The 14,796-nt window shown below is 45.6% G+C and overlaps 1 protein-coding gene across 4 annotated transcripts in view; it reads left to right on the top strand.

Annotated features, from left to right (window-relative positions):
* The window catches only part of BDP1 (B double prime 1, subunit of RNA polymerase III transcription initiation factor IIIB), a 259,767-nt gene that overhangs the window by 58,985 nt on the left and 185,986 nt on the right, over positions 1-14,796 (top strand). For 3 of the 4 annotated variants that reach the window (XM_029574553.1, XM_029574582.1, XM_029574563.1), the window contains exons 11-12: positions 9,152-9,338; positions 10,822-10,975. In XM_029574553.1, coding sequence (XP_029430413.1) covers positions 9,152-9,338; positions 10,822-10,975 — 341 coding nt within the window. The remainder of the gene's footprint in view (positions 1-9,151; positions 9,339-10,821; positions 10,976-14,796) is intronic. The other variant, XM_029574572.1, reaches the window with a different exon arrangement.

The following is a 14,796-nucleotide window of genomic DNA, read 5'->3' on the forward strand; positions in this document are numbered from 1 at the left end:
GAGAGATCTCGGGTATCTAGCTGCAGGGGAAGATGGTCTTATTACAGAGGCTGTATAGAGAAGGATGATGGCCATGAACCTCCATCCTAAAGGCAGCATTTGAAGAGGTCAGCTGGCCATGCACTCATCTGGAATTATCAGTAGTATTATTTTGGCAGATTAAAAAAAAAAAAAAGTCATTAAAAGAAAAATATAACCTCAGTGTGCTATATAGTAATTCAGTAAATGCATAGAAGAATGGTTACATTAACACCGAGCTGAAATGTTTTTGAGCAGTAATGCCATTGTTAAGGCTTCAACTCCTGTTCCTGCCCAGCTATTTGTCTTTTTGTAAGCACTTGGTAGAGCAGATATTGAAATATTAATTCATTCCCAAATGCATCTTCAAAGAACAGGCTGTAAAAGCACTACTAGGCAAGAAGAAAGCTGATATAAAGGTGGGGATCTTTTGTAATAAAGTAGAGAACTAAATTTTCAGTAGGGTGCTGTTGCATTTACGGTGGAAAGATGAGAAATTGAAATCTGAGATGCTTCACTGCACTCAGTATAGGAGGGAAAATGACTAAAAATGTGGTGGAAAACCAGAAAAGAGGTTTAATAAGAATTATTATAATAAGAATTATTATAATAAGAATTGCCACAAACCCCACATAACTGCAGTTGCACAGAACATACACAAAAATGTTTGAATCTATACAATTTAAAATTTATAAGCAGTAATTAATTGCAAGGCTTCTATGTTAGTTAATGTCTAATCACACATGCTTCTCAACACACAGTAAGTAAAAATGTTACTGCCTAGTCATTACAGCATATCCTCAGTGTTATTTTGTTTGAACTGTGACGTTATGCACGCAAATGCTTTTGTACCCTGATTCAAGACCTGTGACGCTCCTTCCGGGTTCTGATGCCAAATGTGCAGGATGCACCAGGAGCTGCTGACAGTGCACCCAATCCTGGCCCCTACTGCTTAACGTGCAGGAGGCGCCAGGAGCTGATGTCAGCGGGGAGCAAATTCAATGCAAGCTGACTGGAAAATGCAGATCTTTTGGGAAAGATAACTTTACCTAAGCTGTTTTTTTTTTTCCCTGGATCTCATGTGAAAATGCATGAAACTTCCAACGCTTCTCAAAGCCAGGCTCTTTTGTGAAAGTGGCAGCAAATTATCAAAACCTGTGTTCTGTGAAATAATCTGTTTTCCTAGCATGTAGACAGATGAAATTTAATGTGGACAAGTGCAAGGTGTTGCATATAGGGAAAAATAACCCTTGCTATAGTTACACAATGTTAGTTTCCATGTTAGGAGCTACCACCCAGGAAAATGATCTAGGCATCATAGTGGATAATACTTTAAAATTGTCTGCTCAGTGTGCTGCAGCAGTCAAAAAACAAACAGAATGTTAGGAATTATTAGCAAGGGAATGGTTAATAAAATTACCATGCTGGGTCAGATCAAGGGTCCGTCAAGCCCAGCATCCTGTTTCCAACAGAGGCCAAACCAGGCCACAAGAACCTGGCAATTACCCAAACACTAAGAAGATCCCATGCTACTGATGCAATTAATAGCAGTGGCTATTCCCTAAGTAAACTTGATTAATAGCCATTAATGGACTTCTCCTCCAAGAACTTATCCAAACCTTTTTTCAACCCAGCTACACTAACTGCACTAACCACATCCTCTGGCAACAAATTCCAGAGCTTTATTGTGTGTTGAGTGAAAAATAATTTTTTCCGATTAGTCTTAAATGTGCTACTTGCTAACTTCATGGAATGCCCCCTAGTCCTTCTGTTATTCGAAAGTGTAAATAACCAATTCACATCTACTCATTCAAGACCTCTCATGATCTTAAAGACCTCTATCATATCCCCCCTCAGCCGTCTCTTCTCCAAGCTGAACAGCCCTAACTTCTTCAGCCTTTCCTCATAGGGGAGCTGTTCCATCCCCTTTATCATTTTGGTTGCCCTTCTTTGTACCTTCCTAGTGTGCCCTGGTGGCGAGATCTTGTCTGCTTCTCTCTTGGGAGGTCGATGAGCCTGGAGGGAATTCCTGAGTGGTTATGGAGTCTGCTGCTGCCTTTTTAGCAGTCATAGGCTGTGATTTGTTCTGTACCTTGGTCAGAGAAGTGGCTTCGGTGATAGCGGCCAGGCGTCAACTCTGGTTGCGAAATTGGTCAGCTGATGCATCCTTCAAAGCTAATCTTACCAAGATGCCCTTAAAGATTTGCTCTTGTTTGGGAGCGAGTTTAAGAAACTGGCCAGTAAGTGGGGTGAGTCTCCAGTTCCTCGATTGCTAGAAGATAAGCAGTTACAGTGCCCTTTTGGTATGAGGGGTCATCTCCGGGATTCTAGGCAGTTTCGTACCTACAGAGGGTCAACCTTTCACCGGACTTGGCCTTTCGGTAGGTCTCAATCCTTTCATCTCTGACAGCCCAAGAGAGGAGCGGGCTCGGGTGGTGGATCTTCCTGAGCTTCCCAATAAAGGTTTGCCGACCCACCTTCCAGTGCAAGAGATTGGGGAAAGTCTCACTCTTTTATCAGAGGTGAGTCAAGATCATGTTGGACCAGTGGGTCCTGGAGGTGATATGAGAAAGATATGCGCTGAATTTCACAGTATTCCTCGAGACGTGTTCATGGTGTCCCCTTGCCACTCCCCACAGAAGAAGTAGGCAGTGGAATTCACGCTTCAAAGGCTCCTCAGGCTGAGTGCTCTGGTTCTAGTGTCCACGTCTCAAAGTATTGAGTGATATTCCAATTATTTTGTTGTGCGCAAGAAGGAGGGCTCTCTTCGTCCCATCCTCGATCTCAAGAGTGTCAACCATCATTTGAAGGTGACTCATTTTCGCATAGAAACCTTATGCTCTGTGATAATGGCAGTGCTGTCGGGGGCATTTCTGACCTTCCTTGATCTGTCAAGGCTTACCTTCATATTCCCATCCGATTGGAACACCGCTTTTTACATTTTGTGGTGTTGGGGCACCATTATCGGTTTCAGGTGCTGCCTTTTGGTCTAGCCACCACTCCCAGAACATTTTCCAAGGTTATGGTGGTTGTAGCGGTGGCTTTGTGAAAAGAAGGGATCCTGCTGCATCCACATTTGGACGACTGGCTGATTCGAGCCAAGTCTCAGGAAGACAGCCGCCTAGTGACACACAAGGTGATCTCCTTATTGCAGGAGCTCGGTTTTGTGGTGAACCTGACCAATAGCAATCTTCAGCCATCCCAATCATTGGAGTATCTGCGGTCCAGTTCGACACAGGGAAGGACAGAGTTTTCATACCGGAAGTTCAGATTCAGAAATTGATGTCTCAGGTGTGTCAGTTGGTGAACACCATAAGCCCGACAGTGTGGTCTTCCTAGATGTGCTTGGCTTGATGGTGGCTACCCTGGAAGTGGTGCCATGGGCGAGGGTGCACATGTGTCCTCTTCAATGCTTTCTGTTGACTTGTTGGAACCTGCAGTCTCAGGACTATGCTGTTTGGCTCCACTTGCCAATAGAAATCTGCTCCTGCCTCCAGTGGTGGTTGCAGTAGGATCATCTGAGAAAAGGAGTTCCCTTGTCCTCTCCAACCTGGTTGGTACTCACGACAGAATCGAGTCTTTACGTTTGGGGGCTCACTATCTTGAGTTAATGGCCCAAGGGCGTTAGAATGCCGAAGAGTCCTGCTGAAACATTAATCGTCCGGAAGCCCGAGCGGTACGGCTGGCATGCTTGCAGTTCAGCCATAGGCTGCGGGATCAAGTGGTTTGCGTGATGTTGGACAATGTGATGACGGTGGCCTATATCATTCACCAGGAAGGAACCAAGAGCCAGCAAGCATCACAAGAAATAGACCAGCTTATGGAATGGGCGGAAGGTCATCTGCAGATGATCTCGGCCTCTCACATTGCAGGAAAAAACAACATAAGAGCGGACATTCTCAGCAGGGAGTCTAAACCCAGGAGAGTAGGTGTTGTCAGCCAGGGCATTTCAGGTATTGTGGATCGCTTGGGCCTTCCATTCCTAGACCTGCTTGCGATTTCTCAAAATGCGAAAGTTCCTCAATTCTACAGTCGCAGGAGAGATCCGTGGTCCCTGGGAATAGAAGCTCTCGTATAGTCTGACCGGAAGACAGACTGCTTTATGCCTTTTTCTCTGTGGCCCTTCCTGGGCAGGATAATTTGCAAGATCGAAGGCCACAGGGGATAGTACTCCTGGTGGCACCAGACTGGCCCAGGGGTCCATGGTATGCAGATTTGCGAAGATTCTTGGTGGAAACAAACACATCCCCCTCGCCTTCTGCCGCACATGGATCTGTTACAGCAGGGACCGGATCTTCATCTCGTCCTACTTTTCTTCCTGTCTCCTATATCTTTGTTTGTCAGCTGCCTGCCCCGACCTTCGCCTGGACAGATTTTTGCCTGGCCAGTACCTCAGGGACCCGCGTAAGACCAGCCATTATTAGAATACAAGGGCTTAACATGTGGTTGGTATAGGTGAAGCCTCCAGCCTGTCCCACTTGGGATTCGACAGCCAGCTGTCAGAGCGAACCGGTTGGGCTTGCTCATTCGGTAGTGTCAATCACACCATAGCACAAGGGTCTACATCCCTAACACCCTATAGGGGATTTACCATAGGTTGTTCAGGATTATCAAATAGTAAATGCGGAAGAAAAAAGATAGGTTTTCAATTGCTTCCTAAAATTTAGAAAATCTTTTTGTGCTTTAAGAAAATCCAGTAATTCATTCCATAGTGATAAACCCACACCACCAAAGATTTGTTCATGAGATTCTGTTAATCAAATCTGTTTGTGAGTTGGAATCACTAATAGACCTTTTGATGCTCAACGCCATGAAATGAGATGGACAGTGAATATCTAGTTTAAAGAAACCACTTTGTCATATGTGTTTGTGAAATATTGCACAGTATGCAGAGAAGTCATCTAACTTTCTGATTTATTTATTTATTTATTTATTTATTTATTTATTTAAATTCTCTTATATACCGATGTCCGTCAACACATCGCATCGGTTTACAATAAAACAAGAACATTTGGGCGGAGCCCGTACATTAAACCGAATAAATACAATTAACTATAGGGAAGAACCCTTACAAATAACCCAGGGAGGGAGGGGGGTGGGTCTTGGTATGGGTTACGGGGCGGGGGTGGTACATGGGTAGAAAGGCATATATACTGACTTAGAACAGTAATATTATTCTAATTAAATAAAATAAAATAACTAATAGCATCTACAATGATGTACAATGTACAAAATGGGGGACAAGACGTGTACCGTATTCCGTATACACCTTCCCTGTGAAAGTAATTTCTCTCTAAATTGAAACCCGAGATTTTAACAATTTTTTTCCGAGAAAATATGGGGGTAATTTTCAAAAGGAGTTACACATGTAAATGTAACTACTCCAGTAAATGGCTTTTGAAAATTGCTACAATAGTAAAGTGCACTTACACAAGTAAATCCTATGGACAATTCAATGGCATATATTATAGCAATTTTCAAAAGCCCACTTACTCAAGTAAAGTGCATTTACTCGAGTAAAAGCTTTTTAAAATCAGGCCCTATGTTTCCTGATTTTATTTATTTATTTATTTATTTATTTATAAATTTACTCTTTATTAAATATTATTCAATTACAAACAATATCACATTTCTGTGCATAACTCAGGCAGTACAGTGTGACAGCAAAATAAACAATTCATTATATTTATCCAAATTTCTTCAGCCTACACACTGATAACAATAATGGTTGGGGGCCTAAAAAAATAAACTCAAAAAATCGCATAATAAGCATTCAAGGAGGGGAGGCTGCTTCTTCTATATTATTGGACTGTACTATTGCTGATATAGATGTTCCCATAATAGCCTCACTTTTATCCCTTAAAAAAGTTTCCAGGTGTGAAGGTTCCATAAATATATATTTTTTCCCTTGAAAATTTATAAAACACTTGCTCGGATATTTCAAATAAAAAGTTGCACCCAATTCCAAGGTTTTATTTTTCAAGAGTAAAAATTTCTTTCTCCTCGCCTGCGTAGGCTTAGAAACATCTGGAAATATAAAGACCTTCTGCCCACAGAATAGTATGTCTTTGTTTTTAAAGAATTTCTCTAATATGATTTCTTTATCCCTTTCCAATACAAATGATACAAATAATGTTGCTCTCTTATTAATTATATCGATGGATTCTTCCAGGAAAGTAGATACACCCAAGGTGTTCTCTGCCTCCCTCCCAATTGCATTACCAATTGGGATCGGGAAATAGTATATTTTAGAAATTAAAGGTATTTCTTCACAAGCCAAATTTTCCCTCAAATATTTCTGGAACATCTCATAGGGTGCAAGCAGTCTAGTAATCGGAAAATTCACAAAACGCAAATTCTTGATTCTAATAATATTTTCAATATTTTCCAACTCATTATGTAATAATACATTATCAGCTGTATGAAGGTTTTCCATTAATTTAACATTTTGCAACTCCAAATTTATATTTTCCACTGATATTTCCACTTCCCTTAATTTCTTTCCTTGCTCTTGTACAGCAACTTTATTCCCATTCACAATAGCTGAAAGGGAAGAATTCATCAAGGAAACATTAGAGTCCGCTTTTATCAGCATTCTCCAGAGATCCCCCATAGTAATTTTAGACTCGTCGACGGTATTGGGCCGTAGACTGTCTATTTTTATCGTTAAAGTTCCTTCACCTGCTTCATGCTGTTCTAGCCCTAAGCAGGGAGGAGTCACAATATTCAGTGACTGAGATACAAGTTCAAAGCCACTTACTTTTGCGTCTTCTTCAACGTCCGATATTACTCCTGATCTTCTTCCTGGGGGCTGTAGAGGTGTTGGTCCCGTGCCTAGACTTAAAGAGACATCCGAAATGTCTCTGTCCGAGTCCTTCAGTGGCAAATTTGTCCTGCGTACGTGTGAATCCATAGGGCCAGATATTTGCGGAGCCGGAGAGGAAGTCACAAGCTTTGCTTTTCTTTTTCGCCCATAAATTTCCAATTAAATCCAACTCAAACGGCGATAAAAGGCGATCAAAGCCGATCTAAGCCGCGCCGGCGGCAGCTACGCACCACAGCGCCGCGGGCTTTTAGGCTCGCGGTCCTCGATTGATGATGTCACTATGGGGAGCCCCGCAGGTGCAAGCCAGGTCTCAAATCAGTCTCCCCCGGTTCAATCGGGCAGGTTGGTGGCAGCCCCTTCTCTCCACTACAGCTGGCCCCCTTCCTGATTTTATTTAAATACATTTTTAAATACTGAGTTTGAAATGAGGGGAACAGTATATTTTTTAACATCAAATAAGTATGCTTCCTGATATTTTGTGCGAAAATTAGAAAAAGCTATAGTGATTCCTATGTATAGGAATTTACAAATTCCTCATTAGCCATGTTAATTCCCCCACTTTCCCCATCCCTTTTCTCCCTTCTCACCCTGGCAAATAATTTTTCTCCTTGTTCCTGTGCACACCCCACCCCTACTATCCTACCCACTCACCCCAGTGCAACCTTTTCATCCTGCTCCTGCTCCTACCAGCTTGCTGCACAGCTCTCTTTTGCAGGAGTCCCCATAGTCAGAGGGCTGGATACTGCCCTTTGCTGTTTTTCATCCGGCCCCCACCAGTAAAAGCAGGAGGAGCTTATTCTGGCCAGCTCAAGTGTATTCTGGTGTAGCTGCATCTGTCCTGCAGTGGCATCGATGGGAGTGCATTCCACCGCTACCATCAGCTCAGATATTTGAAGTCTGAAGTGCAAGTGACAGCACATCAGAGCAGTGTGGGCAGGGCACACCGGCACAAAGCCACAACTGTTTGGCTGCATTATGCATGGGTGACAGTAGTTCTTGTGCAGGGGGGGGAGCTACTTGAGCTGAAGACAGGAAGAAAGGTCTGTAGCTTAGCCATAAGGATTTTTCAGCCACTGTGGAGGATGGTGCAGGCCATGGGGAGAAAGACTCTGGATTTTGTGAGGCTGCTAGGGAAAGCCTGATAAGGATGGCGGTTCATGGAGCTCCCAACCTCACCACATTCTCGGAGATCCGCCATCCATCCACCCTTCCAGGTCCCTACTTTCTTAAGTTGGCAGATATTGAGGAAGAAGGAAACAGAGAGAGGGGTTGTGACATGGTTGCCAACTTTGGAGAGATATTATTACTGACATTCTCAAGCCGATACAGTACAATGCGCTCCGACGGAGCGCACTGTTAGCCTGCTCTTGGACGCGCGTTTTCCCTTATCCCCTTATTTAGTAAGGGGAGGAAAACGCGTGTCCAACCCGCGGCACCTAATTGTGCCCTCAACATGCAAATGCATGTTGATGGCCCTATTAGGTATGCGCGCAGGATACAGAAAGTAAAATGTGCAGCCAAGCCGCACATTTTACTTTCAGAAATTAGCGCCGACCCAAAGGTAGGCGCTAATTTCTTCCGGTACCGGGAAAGTGCACAGATCTATTTGGCACACTTCTCACCCCCTCCCCCTCCCAAGCCCTTCTCAGCAAACAGCTCTGAAGGGCTCTCTCCCTCCCTCCCCTCTCTTCTCCTCTCCACCACATGGCTCAGAAAACTGAGGAGGACCTCCTCTCCCCCGTGCTCTCGGTGATTTGAAATGTCCTGTGCATCTTTTCTCTTGAAAAGTTTGGGGACCCCCTTGCATCTCTGGCTACCGCTAGTGGAAGGCTCTTGCTGCTGCCTCCTAGACTCTCATCAGGGCAGAAACTGCAGCTCCCCCTCAGGGCAGGAAGAGGGTTCTCTCCTCCTCACCTTGTTTCGTGTTGGAGACTAGATTGACTTTAATTGGAGTTTTTATTAAAGATGCTGTAGAACTTTCTGGTAATGACACTTAGCTCGGGGCTTGAGAGCCATAGGGTATTTTTTTTGGACCCTTTGTGTGGTATGTTGCTGAATTATTTTCTAAAATTGCAGATTAAAGTAGAATTAATGTTTAAACAATATTTAAAGACTGCCCTTGAGTATGTGGTTCTATAGCACGCTGAGGGACAATGTTTGCAGACCAAAGCTATAAAGGGGTTTTCAGTGATGAATTAAGGATTCTTGGAGATGTTGACTGATTAGTGGTGTGTGTTCCAGTGTAGTTGAACATTACAAAGTGATCTGCTAGTGTTGCTTTGAATTCTAATTATCTAAAAATGTTAGCAGAGGAAGCCGCAGCTGTGCAAGAGACTGGTGACGCTGACAGCCCCACGGGCAGCTGGAAGGAGTCTGAGCACCTCAGCGAGGAGGAGGCTCTTCTGGTGGCTTTCCTGGGGCCTGAAGAATCACAGCATGATTTACCTGATGGCGAAGAGACAGAAAATGGCAGCAAAGTGCACAGCTCAGCCAGGTAGGACATGTCAAATAGTTTGGTGGTGTGCTACAGCTAAAAAGCTGTCCTGAAATAATGTGACAGAATTTTACATGGTATCTGATAATTTTCAGTGCAGCAGAATCCCTGCTTCTCTCAAAGATTGTGTATTTTGGACAAGCACAGCATCTGCCACACACTCTCACAGGAGACTAGCTTGTTGTAGTAAATGCTTGTCTGTCCTGTAAAGGTCATGCAAAGTTTATTTGGCCCAGCAGCACTATTTCAATAGAATACTCTTCTTTCTTTTGCATGCTCTTCCCTCATCACTATTACTCATTGGAGGTTTTGTATCTATCTTTTAGGAGAGACGTACAAGGGGCCAGCTTGGTGACATGGGTTTGATTCCTATGCCAGGTCTCTGTTCTCTGGGCCTGTTGGTGCTAAGGATGCTGTGGAGGCGCAGGGTTCATGGCCCCTGTGGGAAAAGGAGTCTTGGTTATAGCTCAGTGGTTGTAGCCAGACTTGGGGTTCTGCAATGAGACACAGTTTGTGGCTCCTGGCTCAGGCTGTCGCTGTGATGGCTGGGTTGATTTGGGAGGGGCATATGAAATGGGGGGGGGGGAATGGGAGGGGGATGGGGGAACCCCAGGTAGTTTCAAATGTAGACTCATGGCACTACAGCTCAGTAAAGGTTGGTTCTGTTTGAGCTGGAAGCCCAAAGGAGCAGGAGGAAATCGCCAGGCTAAAAAAAAATCAGCAAAAAAAAAAAAAAAAAAAATGGTGTTTCAGAAAGTATTTCATGAATAGGAAGGCTGAGCATTAGAAAGAAGATTTATTCTCTGAAATGAAAAGTTTGGTAAGAGAAGAAAGTCTGTAGTCTAGTCTGTTTCTCTGCAATACCTAGAGTGTCACATCCTAATCTGTAGAGTGGTAAGAAGGGGCTTGGGAAATGAGCTTTGCTCTTCATAAACTGTACATTTTGGATAAGGCTGATCTCAGCATTTAAGCAAAAGAAGATATAGAAATGTTGAGTTATAAAGCGGTCCACCCAAGCAGGCAACTATTAGGACAAATGTTAATGCAGCAAGAGTATTAACACAAGTAAAGCAACCGATGTCAGCCAGCCGGGACGAGTGCTAGATCTCCATAAAGCGATGCCAGAGCAGAAGCCTTTCAGTATCGCATGCTATCGTTTGTACCACTCCTTCTATTGGAGATGAAGTGCGAGTTCAAGGCACATAAACTGGTGCTGTGTCTGCTGCATGGGCACCTTGACTTTGGCACCTTCAGTGGCTTCACAGTTCATTCTCAAGCCAAATTTAGCATCATGAAGCACTGCTGCATACATTTCCTCCTCTATGTAAACAAACCAGTGCAGCAGTCACTTCTATTCATATGGATTACTGTACTTTTAAAATATATTGTTTTGGGATATATTTGTATCTTTATTTTTTTAGATTAATTGTTGTTAATGTATGTATTAGATGTCTTTTATGTTGTGCAACTCTCACTTTGTCAGTAAGCAAGGTAGCCTGTCAGAGCCTGATGAGCTGCTTGTACCAGAGATATGGGAGTCCTCGGGGTTGCAGACTCTTCCACCTTCAAAATCTCAGCTTGAAAAGTCGACAAAAAAGAATAGCAGAGGAGTTAGGGCAGACACATGTGGAGCAAAGGTAATTTCCTGTTTGTTCATTTTATGAAATTGGGATCTTTCTAATACTTTAACATTTGTGTGCCAAAAAAAGGTGCAGTTTTCTGATACTTATTACTTTCTTTTTAACTATTTTGATGATTTGACTGTAGTACCACTACTTTAAGGCTTTCCGTGCTGCCTGTGTAGTTTGTTAAAAATTTTTTAGATGGTAGTAATTGATGAGACTTCCAATAGGTGCTGTTGGTTAAAAGTCAAAAAGGTTTATTAAATAATAAAAACTTATACGTCAAAACCAGTAGGTAACAAACAGGACCTCCCCCCCCCCCCCCCCATCTGTGAAATGCATATCCAAATCCAGGGATGCTGGGCTTCACAATTGCAGCTCTGAACAAAGAATGGTATAATTCCTTTGCCTCTAATAGCCCAGTTCATGCATTCAGGGCAAAGCTGTTTGGATGATCAGGAGAGAGAGGTGCTGGATCTCTGGATATCTTCTGTGCACATGCAGGAGGAGTACACCCATCTATACTAGCAGAGTTGCCAGCCAGCTTCCTTGGTCACATTTGTGAGGTTTCACCCCTTCTCAATGTAAAATCTATTGTTCCCTGTTACGTACCAGGATCAGTCCAGACCGCTGGGTTGTGCCTCCCTTCCAGCAGAGGGAGTCAAAGAAAAAAACTGAAAAGGCACCCCTCTCAACCTGGTGTGCCACATGCGACACCCCCCCCCCCCCCCCCCCCAGTATTTTCTCTGACTCTCAGCAGAAGGGTTGACAGAACATGCGATCCTGATTTTTCAATTTCTTTAAATTTAGTTACATCTTTTTTTACAGAGTTCTAAGGCTCTGGATGATTTAGTTAACACCTTTGTCCTGGTCCTTGTCAAATTCGGTGATTATTCGCTACCTTGGTTAAAAGGTTTGGCTTTTGGGGATATTCCTTTGGCTAGATCAATCCTAATTAAAAAAAAAACAAAAACTAAACAATATTTTCTTAAATCCTGTCAGCAAATTGTGAGCGTCCTGAAGGGCAGGCAGGGCAGTGCCCTAATGTCATTCTTTCCCGGAGATTGTGTCACTGCCCAGTGAGCTGGGGGGAGTATTTATCGGTGGGCCGGTCACTCTCCCCCAAAAGTCCAGAGACGATACTTTTTCCTCTAGTGGGTGCTGATTTCATACAGGGAAGTTTTTGCCCCTGTTTGCTGGCCGACTCAAAAAAAAAAAAAAAAGAAAGACAAATAAATAAATCAGCTTTTACCATCCGTTCTTCAGCCCTAGCCTGCCGTGTCTCCCGGGTCTCCGGAGGGGGTGGAATCTTTCAACCAGCTGCCTTCTCTTTTTTCGCACGCTCTGAATGCCACGTTGGTCATGCTGCGGGGCTTGTGGGGAGCCGGCATCTCGGCTTTCCCACGAAGGTCTGTGCGCCCGGTGTATTCCCGGGGGCGAGGGACCTTCGTGGAGGCCAATTTCAGAGCGGGGGGCTCCCTGCCATGATTGCGTGGCTTGGGGTTCGAATCGGCAGCTCGCAGGCAGAGGCATGCCTCCTACCCACGCAGCTCTGGAGCGATGGCCATTTTGCCTGCTCCGATTTCTGATGCTATGACAGGCTCAGAGAGGTAAGATCTCCCTCCTCTATCCCCGCCGGCTTTGAGCCCTCAACGGCCCCGCGACCGGCAGCCAGACGCAGACCCTTCCTCCACTTTACCTCCGGGGGGGGGGGGGGGGGTCATTAAAGCGACAGCACCCATTTGCATCCCAATTTGTATTACTCCTCCATAGGGCATACCTGGAAGCGGAGGCTGACTGGGACGTGCAGTATCTGGCCCCGGCAAAGCAATTTAGACCGGCTTTGGACCCCAGACCGGCTTCGGACCTGGGGTGTGCTGGACCTCGGCTTTCTTCCTCTGTTCCGATTGGGGGGTTTCCTGGGCCCTCCATCCCTTTAAATCCAGCGCTTCAGGACCCCTCCACCTTAGACTTGGGCGATGATATGGATAGTGCCACCCCGCTGGAGGGAGATGATCCATAGGTGCTCTGCCTGTTCCGTAAGGAGGAACGGGATCAGTTAATCCCGCTTGTGCTTCAGGAGCTGGAGATCCCGGCTCCACAGGCAGTGGCTGATGCTTCTCCGGGGGATTCAGGGGAGACGGAGCAGGCGGACCGCATGGAATCGGGAGTTGCCTATACAGCGGATGCGTTATACGATCTTCTCCGTACCTCTGCACGTACCATGTCTTTGGCGGTCTCCGCGAGGCGGCTGTTATGGCGCCGTAATTGGTCGGCTGATGCCTCTTCTAAGTCTCAGCTAGGTTCCTTCCCTTTCAAGGGGAAACTGTTGTTTGGAAAAGATCTGGAACAACTTATTAAGGCCTTGGGAGACAACAAAGTTTACAAACTACCTGAGGACAAGCCCAAACCGTCTCGGCCCTTTGGCTCCTCCCAAGGTCGTTTCCGAGGTCAACGCCGCTTCCGTTCTGGCAGGGGTACTTCCTTTGCCCCTCGGCAAACGTCGGTGCGGTCACAGACATGGGCGCGTTCCTTTCTTGGCAGGTGGCCTCAGCGCAATGGTTCCTCTCACGGTTTCGCCGCTAACAAAGCTCCCCAATGAAGGTGTGCCAGCCCGTTCCTCTGTGCCGAAGATAGGGGGACAGCTCTCCCTGTTTTGTGAGGAATGGGTCAAGATCACATTGGACCAATGGGTACTAGATATTATAATCGCAGTTACGCTTTGGATTTTGCTCGACCTCTTCGGGATCTGTTTCTTGTGTCTCCCGGCGGGGCACCAGCAAAGCTAAGGTGGTTCTTCAAACCCTGTCTTGGTTGGGAGCGATTGTCCTGGTTCTGCCAAACGAATGTTGGATCGGTTGGTACTCCATTTACTTTGTAGTCCCCAAAAAGGCGGGCTCGTCCCGCCCTTTCCTGGATTTGAAAAAGGTCAACAGAGTGTTCCGAGTCCCTCGGTTTCGAATGGAGACGTTGAGATCCGTCATTGCGGCTGTCCACAAAGGCAAATTTTTGGCCTCTTTGGATCTGACGGAAGCTTACCTTCACATAGGAATCCAAGCGCACCATCAGAGGTTCCTGAGGTTCATGGTTCTGGGGGAACACTACCAATTTTGCTCGCTTCCGTTCGGGCTGGTGACGGCTCCCAGGGTCTTCACCAAGGTGATGGTAGTAGTTGCAGCCTACATTCGGCGCGAGGGGATATTGGTGCATCCCTATGTGGACGACTGGCTCATTCAAGCGAAATCAGAGGAGCTTTGCATGGCGGCGGTGCAGTCTGTCTTGCACAGTCTGCATTCGCTAGGCTGGGTCGTCAATTACGCCAAGAGCCAGCTGGTCCCATCTCAGATATTGGAGTTTCGATACATCTGCGGGCAAGGTTTCCCTGCCTCTGTTGAGGATGGAGAAGCTCATGGCTCAAGTTCGCCGTCTGTTGGCCCTCCGTTTGCCCACAGTGTGGGACTATTTACAAGTCCTTGGTTCTATGGCATCTACCCTGGAGTTGGTTCCTTGGGCCTTTGCTCATATGAGACCATTGCAGAGGGCGTTGCTTTCCCATTGGGATCCCGAGGAGTTCCACCTGCGCTTGCCGTTACAGGAGCCAGCCCGTGCCAGCCTTGATTGGTGGTTGGTATCTGCTCACTTGCTTCGGGGTGTGGACCTGGAAAATCCACAATGGCTAATCGTGATGACAGATGCCAGCCTGTCCGGGTGGGGGGGTGGTCTGTCAATCGCGAGTGGCACAGGGGTCAGTGGACGCCTCTGCAGACCTAGTGCTCCATGAACCGGTTAGAAACCAGAGCAGTTTGTTTAGTGCTACGCCAGTTTCTTCCGGTAGT

Source organism: Rhinatrema bivittatum, chromosome 1 (genome assembly GCF_901001135.1).
Source record: "Rhinatrema bivittatum chromosome 1, aRhiBiv1.1, whole genome shotgun sequence".
NCBI lineage: Eukaryota > Metazoa > Chordata > Amphibia > Gymnophiona > Rhinatrematidae > Rhinatrema > Rhinatrema bivittatum.